Consider the following 12,776-nt stretch of genomic DNA (forward strand, 5'->3'; position numbering starts at 1 on the left):
TCCACAACAGGCCTCCTCAGGCCACCTTAGATATGGGGGTGGGGGGGCTAAGCCTTAAGCCACATACTGCTGGATATGTGCTGTCAGAGCACTGTGCCATTATTCGCACTTTTGATTTTCCTCATACACGTGCACACACACACATACACATGAGGGCACACACAGGGGCTGCTCAGTACAGCACGCTAGCTGTGATGGTTATGTTGAGTCACATTGGATTCAGCCACCATTCCCTCTACTAACCCGTTTCCATGCAGGTTTAATTTCCTGTTGTGTGTGCATTGTATGTATGTGTGTATGCATGTGTGTGAAAGAATTATTGTGTGTGTACATGTGCGGGAAAGACAAATGCTTTGGTTTGTGTTTGTGCGTGTGTGCAGTGTACATGTGCTGCTTATGTCAGTTAAGTCTGGAATATTTTGCAAATCTTCTTTAAGAAAGTGCAGATTTTCCCAAATCTCAGCGACGGATTTCGGATTACACACAAATAACCACCTGACTTTTCTTTGTTTGTTTCGTTTTTTTGTTTGTTCTCTCCCTCCTCGTGCTTGTGCCCCACTTGCCATCCTGTTGATGGTACTGAAGTTTTGCAATCAGTACCAGTTCACTCTTAAATTAGTTATTTCCTGTGGAACCTAATCACATTAGTGCAAGGTTAGAACAATCCAGAATATAAGCACAGAATGCAGTGGAAGGGAGGGAGTGATGGAGGGAATAAATCTGGGACGGGGAAATAAATAATGTAAGGAGAAAAAAGAGCCTCTGCTGGGGGGAGGACGAGGGGTTGGGCTCCACTCCAGCGCTGACTAAATCGGCTTAGTCCCCCGGTTGCCATGGAGATCAGCAGGAGCAGCAGAGAGAGGGAGGGAGGGAGAGAGAGAGAGAGAGAGAGAGAGAGAAAGAAAAAGCACGGTAAAGAGGAAGAGAGCACGAGGGAGGGAAGAGAGAAAGAAGAAGAGGGCGGGAGGGGGAGAGAGAGAGAGAGAGAGGAGGGTCTGGAGACAGAGAGGGAGAAAATACAATGTGCTAGGAAAAGGAAGCCAGTGAAAGAGAGCGATTCAGTGAGCCATTGAGAGAAAGAGGCAGGGAGGAAAGGACAGAGCGGCATAGCTGTGGAGAGAGGGATTGAGGGAGCAAGACAGCGAAAGAGAGAGTGGCAGCAGCAGAGATGGACCTACAGTCGGAGAGCAGCAGTCTCCCGCCGTGCGACCCCCAGCCGTCCGGCAAGATCAACAAGGCGGCCTTCAAGCTGTTTGGGAAGCGTAAGTCCGGAAGGACGGTGCCCAGCATCTTCTCCATCGGGAGCAAAGGGGAGGCGGTCAAGGGGCCAGCCAAGCTGCCGCTCGTCAGGAGCAAGACCCACGATGGGCTGGCAGACACCAGCGTGCTGGAGGGGGGCAGGAAGGAGGTGTCGGCCAGCGGCGAACAGCTGAATGCAGCCGGCGAGCCTGCAGTGACCGTCCCCCACTCCTCTGTCTCAAAGTCACTCAGCTTCTTCTCCCTGCTGCGGAGGGGCGGCAGGGGGATGGCAGGGGCAGAGGCTCGGCCCCCCAGGCAGAGGAAGGGGCTGCGGGGGCTCTTCAGCAGCATGCGCTGGAACCGCCGCGACAAGAGCACCAGGGGGGCGGAGCTGGGCGCTGTGCTGCTAGCCTCCCGTACCAACAGCGTAGAGATCGTGAAGGAGGACGTCGCCCTCAGCCTGGAGCCCCAGCCCCACGTTCTGGACACCGTCGCCCTGGAGACGGGCGAGGGGTCGGCTAAGCCTACTGACCAACCTGGCGATGCGGGTGACACTGGGAGCGGTGCCTCCACCTCGGGCGATCAGAGATTCCAGGAGTCTCAGGAGGCAGCAGCTGGAACTTGCCATGGGCAGGAGCAGAGCCCCGCCTCCCATAGCCCTGCCCCTGGGCTGTCACCGCTCTCTCAGGAGTCCTCAACGCTGTCGCCCCTGAAGGCCACCAGCGCAGCATCCCGGCCAAAGCACAGCGGCAGCCATGAGGTGCGGTTGCTCCCCCACACCCCCACCATGACCGTCACCCCGCCTGAACCGTCGGTCTCAGAGCCCTCCATGGACCGCCTCTGCTCCATGTTCACCGACGTCACCTCCCTCAAGAGCTTTGACTCGCTGACAGGCTGCGGTGACATCATCGCTGACACAGAGGAGGAGGGGGCCAGCGCCAGCGGCAGCAGCAGCGGGACAGGGAGCAGCAGTGGTGGGACAGGGGGCGGGACGCGGGGAGCGGGGGTTGTGGCTCTGTCCACGGAGAGACCCTCCCCTATCCGTGCTCCTGCCCCTCCGCCTCCTGCCGCTGCTACCCCAGCTGCTCCTCTCATCCAAGCGGCTGCGCTGCCTTCCGTGGCCCTGCCCCCCGCCACGGCGGTTCTGAAGGTGCGGGCGGCCGCAGGGAAGCCGCAGGGAAGCGGGGTTGTGGCATACATGGGTGGCGGTGAGGAGATGGCCAGCCCGGATGAGGTAGACGACGCTGACATGCAGGGCCTGTGGCACATGCTGCCCCGGAAGGGGGAGGACTCTCCTGCCTTGCCCCGAGCAGACCTCGCCCACCACGCCCCCTCACGGGCTCAGAAACGGCTCCCTCCGGTGAAGACGCTGGGACTCAGCAAGATTCCCGTGGGTGGGAGTGGCAGCAGGGCAGGGAAGCACCTGCGAGAGGCTCCGCTCGAGAACGGGCGGGGCAAGGACCTGCAGGATGCCCCCGCCAACAGCGACGAGGGTTACTGGGACTCGACCACGCCCGGGCCAGAGGAGGAGGAGAGTGCCCGGTTCCTGTCACAGGACGGGCTCCCTCGGGACAGCTGCAGTGGTGACGCCCTCTACGACTTGTTTGTGGACCCGCCCGAAGGGGGTGTGGCCTCCGATGAGGAGATGACCCCGCCTGCCTCCTCCTCATCCTCCTCCTCTACTTTGGGCAAGTCGAAGCTCACCCCACCATCCCAGGCCACTTCCTTCCGCTCGTTGAAGGGCAGCACCAGCCTTCCCCGGGACTCCCGGATCCCCATCAGTGTCAAGCAGACACCCCCCTCCCACTCTGCCAGCCAGGGGTCACTGGCGCCTGTAGCCGCCACTGCTATGACGCCCACCTCGCCTACAACGCCTGTCTCCCACGCATCCGCAGGCAAGGCTGACGCCCCCACCCGCACCAAAATCCCCATCTCCAAGGTGCCTGTCCGCCGGGCTGGCAACAAGCCCGTCAACACACGTCATGCCCCCAGTCAGGCTCCACACAAGAAATAGAACTTTCTGGACTCACCTGACCCAACCATCTATAGTTCAAAACTACAAGACTGTTGTCCAAAACCTGCTTTTTTGATTACCACTGCAGTGGAATGCATCTTCACCATCTTCACTAGATGAACATACACAGGAAGACTGCTTATGACCGTCTCTCTTTTCTGTTTCTCTTCATCTGTACATCAAGAAAAGTTCCAAAAACATCAGTCAAACGTAACCAATAAGTAACACTGAGCGAAAAAAACAAACAGTTTCATCCTCATTCTCACCTGTATTAGACTCGCCAGGACAAGAATCACCATGACGGAATGCAATAAGACAAAACAAATCTTGAGGCCAAGAGCAGAGACCTCGACACAATATTTGACGTGGCGTTTAACGGACGCATAGAACATGGCATTGATGAGTTACTGAAGCAGGAAGACAGGCCTCCACTCTCACTTTGCACTCCTCAGCTGGTACCATTCAGGATCACATGAAAGCAAACATGGGAGGGATAGGGGTGCATGCTGAAGAGTTTGTTCTTTTGGGATTTACAATGCTGGGGGGAGGGGGTGCTGGACTGGTACAGAGTTGGCCACAAACAGCAGGATTTAATGGTATCCTGGAACCCCAGCCCACCCTAGTCCCAACAGCCTCAGCCACTATTCAAAGCTCAATAATCAGGGAACGCTCGTATATTTCACACTCAACTCTTACGGCTCTCTAGGTGACTTCATTCCAATGTAAAAACAGCTTTTTCTAAGAGAAATATCTACTTTTTAATCACCTTTATTACTACTTCTTTTTGTAGAATATGCACAAATCCCCACATTCACTCACTTGCTATGGACATACCTTTTTTGGGACACCCCCTGCACCCCATCCCAGGAGGGGGTCAGGATTGGATTTACCCCAAAAATACTGGTACTTTCATTCTATTCCTGACCGTATATTTTGTCAGCATCTTTGAATGTCTATAGCAGGGAGCATGCCTCACACTGTAGGCCTGACTGCCGGTCTGTTTATTTGTGGGTTTGTAAAAGATAACAGGGGGTCGTTAGGTCAGCATTGATCACACAGTTGGTGGGTGGGGTGGTGGGTGGGGTTCAAGGGAATCAGCTCCTGTTCTGTTTTGCTTCTGTTCCTCCATCCTTTCACAATGGTCCATTCACTTATGGTGAAACTCACAGTCTTTGTGAGGAATCTGTTTGGGTTGTTGTCAGTTATTAGGTACCTTTGAGTTTGTACATGCTCAGAAGAAGCCAGGGGGTAAATTTTATCTCTGTTGCTTGTGTAAACTAAATGTTGTTTTGTTTCCTATTTAATTAATAAAATGACATGCACTGCATATTTGTGAAAGAGCATCCATTTTTTGCGCATTACTGTGGGAGTGTGAAGGCTGCTGGTCCCTGCTGTGTTTGTAATAGATGGAGGCAGTTTGTTGTACATATTTATGAACTGTAGGAAGGAGGGGCTGTTACGAGAGCTGAGATTAAGATACACTATGGGCATAAGTAACTGTGTGTGTGTGTGTGTGTGTACATGCATATGCTCCTGTGAGCATGTATGTGTGAGTGTGCAGGGGATCAATGGGTGGGGGGTGGGGTAATGTGATAGTAAAGTTTGTTTCTGAGCAAGCTCTGCAGCAGAGTTTTTTTTATAAAGGTGTTATATAACACAAGCATACTTCTCTGGGACAGAACAGAAGGGACAGAGTGTGTGTGCATGTGAGTTTGTGCAAGCATGTGTGTTTGTATGTGCGTGTGTGAGTGTGCGTAAAGCTGTGTGTTGCTATGGAAGTTCCCCAGTTTTACAGGTGATCCATGTGGTTAGAGGTATGACATCATGCCAGGGTAGCGCTGCGCTTTGGAGGAGCTGCATTTTTTTCTGCTGATCTGCTCCCGGATTTCTGAGTCACATCTGACTGCTCCTTTGCTCTTTATTAGTGTAACAGGATAAACACCTTTGTCAAAATGTTTCTGTGCATGTCCCTCCTCCCTCCAAACTGTAATCTACTGGTTTGAACTGGAACCATCAGGAGATGTGTCAGGTGACGGAATGCATGGTACTGGACACTGAGTGCTGATTAAATTACTCTGGCATTAGGACATGGCCCAGTACTCTAGAGGAGGTTAACGTGCTGGTTATCTAACCTCCGCCACAAGAGAATGAGAGAAAAATTTATTTTAATCAAAACAAAGCAATTTGTTGACACTACATTACCGCAGAATAAACAGTAAGAAAAGATTCCTCATACCTTCTTCACTTTGAAAGGTTATGAGCACTGTGCTGCTGAGATTATGTGTGTGAGAGAGAGAGAGAGAGAGAGAGAGAGAGAGAGAGAGAAATCGAGAGAATATCTGTGTGAAAAGTGTGTTTGCATGCCTGTTTTGATTTTGTGTGTCCATGTAAGTGTCTGTTTATATTTTCGCAATATGTATGTGAATTTGTGCATGTCTGTATAAATGTGCAGTATGTGTGAGTCTGGCTATATATGTATGCAGTGTGTGTGTGTGTGTGTGTGTGATTGTGCATGTGAGAGAATGAGAGATAGAGTGATAGAGAGAGAAAGTGACAGCTGTAGGTGTGGGGAGCGCTGTTTGGGGTGATGGTGAGCTCCTGCTCTCATTAGCCCCTAATTCCACTTGGGTGCAGCCTGGGGCACCTCTGTCTCACTGGGGTATCCCTGAGGGGTAGGATGAAGGGGGAAACAGGGGGAGGGAGCCCTGTTTAATGAGCTCCAGATCCACTGACCCATATTATTGTGCTGTCAGCGCTCTGCAACCTGCATAAGCCACATGTATGTATAAATGGTAAATGGACTGCATTTATATAGCGCTTTTATCCAAAGCGCTTTACAATTGATGCCTCTCATTCATCCATTCACACACACACTCACACACCAACGGTGAAAGGCTGCCATGCAAAGGCTGCCATGCAAGGTAACAATCAGCTCTTTGGGAGCAATTAGGGGTTAGGTGTCTTGCTCAGGGACACTTCGACATGCCCAGGGTGGGGGATCGAACCGGCAACCCTCCGACAGCCAGACAACCGCTCTTACCTCCTGAGCTATGTCGCCACATAAGAATATTCATTTCTGGATGAAATGGTATAGTGACATTGTGCCATTTGGTGGCAAGAAATTAATAACGTGAAACTTATTTCAATGCTCAATGAACATACCTGGTAACCCATAATTAAGGATCACGCGCTACCTTGTTCCACTTTAAAATGTGCCCTACCTCATCCTGTGGCTTCTAATGTCGAATGCAATAGCAAACAGTTTGCCACTCTTGAAAAAATAACAATTTGTATTGTGAAAAGTTTTTGGTGTGTCTGTCAGTCAAAGTTCTCTGAACATTCCTTTTTCTTAAAACTGCAAATTTCTCTTTATGTTTCTTTTATGTTACCTCCTTGTTTTCATGCACCTTAGTGGATCTGTGAAAAAGGGACAGATTCTGTGTTTTGCTTTCATCACTGTGCTGTACCACAGCTTCACTCTCTTTGCTGTGACACAGAAAAAGACATTAGCAGTGCTAATGTCTGTTGTGTCGTTTTCATTTCTGTTTTCCATGTCAAAGATAGACATGCAAAATTCCTTGTTTATAAACATTTTTAATTTTTTTCCACTGTCAAGAGCAAACTGATAGTGGAGAATTTATTTCGCATTTTAAGTACCAGCATTTGTTCCGGAGACAGTCAGGCATTAGCTTATGATGAGCTTGCATTAAGTCTGTACACCTCCATTATAGTTAATCTGATAATGTAGCAAATGAGCTTTTTACATGAAAGTACTGCAGTTTAGAATAGATATGTGTTTATGTGTTTGTGTAGCTGTTTTGTCAGTCAGTGGGCAAGAATTGACTGTTTCCATTTTGCTTTATGCTGAAGGAAAAATGATTGATTAATAGATAATTAATTAATCTCAGTTCAAAATTATCATTTGATTTTATTTCCAAATAACCAGTGTGGATCACATCAAGGCAGAATGAATTTCAGTAACAATTATTGTGACCAAATAAACGGTTAGTGCATAGTGGGAGATTTAAGGATGGTAAATGGCACAGACCTGTGTCTCGGGTTAATGCTCTGCACCTTTCAGTTGGCCAATCTTCCAACCCAACAAACCTGAATACATGGAAAAGTTGGAGATGTGGTGGAAGGATGCAGAAATTATGACATAGAGAAGCAAAGTCTGTGAATTGTTAGTGTCAGTTGACAACAGGGAGCAGGGAAGCCACATGGTGCTCCCTGCTGAGCATAATTTATAGACTTCATACATGATCTAAACACACCAAATATCCATTCATTTGCTGAGCTAAGAACATCTGTCTGCCATTTAATGTAATGCTAATGAGCACTAGGTCGTTCCTGTATGTGTGCGTAATGGAAGCGCTCAAATCAGAAGCAGTGAAGTACAGTATATTGACTAGGACAATAGACAGCCCAGAGGAATGACTGGCATCGCACCCTTGAGCAATGTGCTTAACCCAAATTACTTGAATAAGCATTGAGCTGTAGAAATGAATTCTGGGAAAGGGTATGCTGTGCAAATTGCTTCTGATAAGAGTGTGAATGGCAACAAAATAAATGTAAAGGGGAGAGATAAAAATAATTGAAAAAGAGAACAGTCAGTTATAGTCAAACGACCATGAATAACCTCCCTGTGATTTACTACTGTGTCTCTTATCCCACTCCCAAATGAGAAGCATTATTTTGCATGCAACATCTACTGTATGAAAATGCTGAAAAATCCCTTAGGGATATTCTCTTACTCCCTCTCTCCCTCTTTCTATACCAACCACATATTTTAGTTTTTTCCCCAGTGGAGTTCATTAACATGTCCCCCATGGCTCTGTCAGGCAGAGCCCATCTCCTCATGTAGGGAATGAGAGGGTGTTAACAGGCATTTATGGTATGAGGTTTCTAACACTCTCTGCAGACCCCATTCTCTCTGACAGTCACTGGAAACAACATATCATAGCTGCTCCAACATTTTCCCAGGATGCTTTGAGAAAGGCCTGAGGAATGTGAAACTGGGCTGGAAACCACCACCCCCCCAGCTCCCTGGACACACACACACACACACACACTCTATCTTTATGCGACAGCCACACCTCTCCATGCCTTCACTGAGAGGAGATGCTCGTTCTCAATTTTGCACGCCTGCCTCCTTTCTGAAGTCTCCATGGCAACCCCAGTAGGTCAGCCAATGAGGGATGGAGGCGCGGTGGTTTTTTTTGAGGAGGGGGGGGTGGGATGGGGGGGGCGGTGGTGGTGCTGTGTGTGACCAGAGTGCAGAATGTGTACTGAGCTGTAGAGCCAAGGCTCTGTCACGCAAACACACGCACATGTACACTCATGCACAATCCTAGGCCTTGGCAGCATTCCAGATAGATTTATGGGATAATCTGCATAAGCATCACCCTGTGATGGTCCCTCTGTCCCTCCTTCTCTGAATAGAAGTTCAGTTCAAAAAGTTCTTGCTGTGGACACTGGCATTGACGCTATCATCAGTTTTTGATATTGCATCATTACGAAATGGCTATCCAGGGAGATCACACTTACCTCAGATAATCCATGAGCCTTTAAGCCCTGTTGTGTCACTTCCTCCTCTCATGGCCTGGCCATATGCCTCTCTTTCCTGTGGTGGTTACAGCCTGGGCATTGTTTCAACATAAATAATGTATACAGCTCAGGGTGATATGGCAGCAGGAACACTGCATTATTCCACAATTTATTCACTGGACAGGTGGCTGTAGTCAGGACTGACCTGATTCTGATTCACATGCATCCGTACATGTCCTGCATGCATGTAACGCACCCCGTGGCAGTGATGCATTTCAGAGGTCAGGGACACATTATTTACTGGTTTTGAACAGGTGGTCTCAAACCTCTGCACTGACACACAAAGTAACGGCAACCTTAGAACAACATTGTGACAATGCTGATAAAACAAAGGCAACAACATTAAAAAAATATCAATGATACCCAGTCAGAACTGGGTTTTCCTTCTCTGGGCAATGGAATGCACTCACAATGTGTGTGTAAGTGTGTGTGTGCATGTATGTATGTATGTGTGTGTGTGTGTGTTTGTAAGAGAGAAACAAAAAGTATGTGTGCTTGAGACAGAGTAGGCATTTGTGTGAAGAGTGAGTGTGTGATAGAAAGAGATAATATATGGTTATTGGCAGTATACCAAAGTGTGCTCTTTCTCAATCTCTATAATCCACTGACAAATGATAATCCACTGACGGACATTCCTCCCACAAATACACAATTTTGTATGTACCTATATTTCTATTATACATATTTTGTAAAATCAATTCATGCAGAACCATGCTCTCCCTGTCACACACACACACATTCTCCTCCGATCTCCGTTCGTGCCCTGGTTCCCATCTACTAATTGACATAGCACCTTTCAGCGGCGGGATGGTTCTGAAATTTAAGGACTGTGATGGCATGCATGACTCCTAGGAGGAGGGAATCGCCAGTCAAGCAGCAAAAAAGAAAACGAAACAGTTTGATCTCCAAGGTCATCATTCATGTACATGCGCTGATCTTTGGTTTGGTGTGTTTCTTATGACCATTACGGTGGGAACATCAGTGAAACATCTGCCAGCAGAGCTTCGGGACGGAGTTGTGGTTGAAGAAGTCAATGGGGCAAAGTCACTCTCCAGATTAATATAATAAATTTACACCATCATCACACCCAGTCTGATATCTGGGATCATGATTCCTCATTCATGGCTGGAGACTAATACCCTTATGGATGGATATGCACACACACACACACACACACACAAGCAGAAGAAGGCACAATCTCCATTCACTCTCTCTTTCTCTCATGAACATACACACACATTCTGTCTGAAATATTTCACACCTCCCTCTCTCTCAATCTCACACACCCTCTCTTTCTCCTTCCATCTCTCCACCCTCTCTGTCTATTCTTTCTCACTTACAGATCTGTGTAGAAGAGCCAAACGATCACCAACAGAGAGGGGGCGTCTTCAGTAAACAAGGCTGCAGTGTGTCTAAATAATGTCACCACAGTGCTTATTGTGAAAGGGGATAACGTCAGCCCAGTCTCACTGTTCATATATAAGACAGCAGTGTCCACAGCACAGACAGGGTGCTGTATTATCGCACCAAAATGCCACCTCAGGACAGTGACAGCAGTGTGCTGTCACATTAATGCAGTGCGCACAACACACAAAAACAGGCTGCTTCAGCCCCCACCAAGGGACTGCAATGACACCCCTGCACTCCTGCAGTGCTTGTGGTAAGAGGTCACGGCTGTTGTTGACAGGCAGGTGGTATGTGTGAACGGTAACGCCACAACGGCCTGTTTTTTTTCCTGCTCTTTTCTGAGGACGAATCCACTGAAGAAAGTAACCTGTCTATGTCAAGGGCTGTCATATCGCATATCTCCACAGGCCCCAAACCCACCCCCCCCCCCCCCCCCCACCCCCCCCCGGCCAAGTCCCTGGCCAGAAACACCCCCCTGCCCACTCCCAGAACGAAACACAGCCCTCCTCACTCTGTTGCCAGAGCATGTGTGTGTATGTGTGTTGGGGGATGCTTTATTGGCCCACAGAGTATAAATTAATAGAAATATGGATGACTAATGATCACTGCACTAATAAAAACAAGATTTGTTACTGTACTTTGAGAGTCTAGCATGAACACTCACATATTCTCTTTCTCTCTCACACACACTCACACATACACACATGGCAGATTATTTTTAAATGTCAGGCTTTGGGTGGTGCAGGAAAACTGGAATTGTGAATGGGTGTGTGACTGGCAGAATCACACACATACACACACAAACACATGTACACAAACACAAATGTTAACATTTACTCCCACACAAACACACAATCATGCATACAAACATGCAAACATGCTCCCACACACTCGGCAAATTCCCTAAATCCCCACAGAGGCAAACACCTCATCCAAAGAAGATGGAGTCTCTACATGTTCCACCACATGATGCAGAGAGTAGCCCAATCTTTGCACAGCTGCCTAAATTATTCAAACGTCACCACACCACAAGTGTGACTGTGGGATGATCATAAGAGCAGTGTACTTTAAAACTTTTAACCAAGGAGAACATGCCTGTCGGTCAAATGAGGCTTAGCATCTTTAAGAATTACACCTGATGTAATCAAATCTGGCTCCTCCATTAAAACTGAAACATGACACTTCTCATTTCAAAAGAAACATGTACATTTCTAAAATGTCTCATGCACTTCCCAAGGTGGTCCTAGGGCCCCCCCCCCCCGTGTATACTAGGCTTTATTCCAACCTAAATTGCAATTCCCGAAGTATAAAGAGCTGTTAATTATTTTTAATTAGACACATTTAATGTCTAATGAGGGACGATTTCCTATATTATGTCAGCTACACATATTTTATATATTTTTAAAAGATTTTTAATCAGTCACAGTTCTCAGATGAATAGTTTTTATTTTTTCCTTTTCTGTAATGCCCTGTGGGAAAAATTCCACATAATAGAGTAGAAAAATGCTTTAAAAACATTTTTCTTGATTAATTGATAGACCTACAGCTTAAATTGGTGAAGCTTTAAATACTGAAAGCGTGGACACTTGGTCCTGTCCATTTCCATAAAAATTAAACAGCCGAGTTGAGCCTGTAGATAATGTATGCCAAATTCTCTACAAATGTGAATCATGCTTCATGAGAAGGTTACGTCATTCCTAATGGCTAAAATATATTTTGGCGCATTGGATAATATTTCAGGGTTCTGCACTTTCAAATCAATTTATTGGAGATTTAAGCGATGGAACCAGGTACAGAGGTGGAATGTACAAGTGTCAGAAATAAAAGTCCTGCCATGTGTTTCTACCGCTCATGAACTCAGCCAGCTGATTTAATCTCCGTCTCCACCCCGCCCACTTCCATTGTCACCTGCTGCTCCCAACCACTGCCATCTGGCCCCGCCCATCATCTGAGCTGCAGTTTGATTGATGTAAACATTGACTGACTGACCATGTTGGTCACCAATCTACACCCTGAGCTGACCAGAGGTGGATGGGTTTCCCCCTTCATCCTGGTTCCTTCCAAGGTTTCTTCCCATATGCCACAGGAAGTTTTTGCTTGCCAATGTTGCTTTAGGCTTGCACTTGTGAGGGTTCAGGCCAGGGTTGTCTGTGAAGCGTATTGTGACGATCACTGTGAATTGCGCAACATAAATTTGATTGATTTATTTCACTAATTCGTTTTACCTCCTGGCTGAATAATTGTGCTAATTAGCAAATCCAGGTGATTGGAACAAAATACTGCAAAGGACTTTCTGAACCTGGATTTTCCAGCTCTAACCAGGAGATCAGTGGGTGTGTGTCAGATGCAGTGAATTACTTTTAAAAGCAAAAATAGGATAAAAGGAAGGTCCAATAATGACATCCTCTGCGTCCTGCAGAGAACACTAATTTTCCAGCCAGGAAGCCTGCCGAAAGCCAATCACAATTAAGGAAAAGAAGAAAATCGGGAAAAGAAAGAAACCATTTGG

The 12,776-nt window shown here is 47.4% G+C and overlaps 1 protein-coding gene across 1 annotated transcript; it reads left to right on the forward strand.

The window, feature by feature from the left end:
- The first annotated feature begins 944 nt into the window (after positions 1-944).
- amer2 (APC membrane recruitment protein 2) lies at positions 945-4,580 on the forward strand. The gene has a single exon (XM_064334075.1). The coding sequence runs from the start codon at positions 1,169-1,171 to the stop codon at positions 3,251-3,253; it is 2,085 nt and encodes a 694-aa protein (XP_064190145.1). The 5' UTR covers positions 945-1,168; the 3' UTR covers positions 3,254-4,580.
- Positions 4,581-12,776: the final 8,196 nt, after the last annotated feature.

Source organism: Anguilla rostrata, chromosome 4, assembly GCF_018555375.3.
Source record: "Anguilla rostrata isolate EN2019 chromosome 4, ASM1855537v3, whole genome shotgun sequence".
Taxonomy (NCBI): domain Eukaryota; kingdom Metazoa; phylum Chordata; class Actinopteri; order Anguilliformes; family Anguillidae; genus Anguilla; species Anguilla rostrata.

Coding starts and splice junctions, on each gene's coding strand:
- amer2 (XM_064334075.1), top strand. CDS start 1,169: ATGGACCTACAGTCGGAGAGCAGCAGTCTCCCGCCGTGCGACCCCCAG.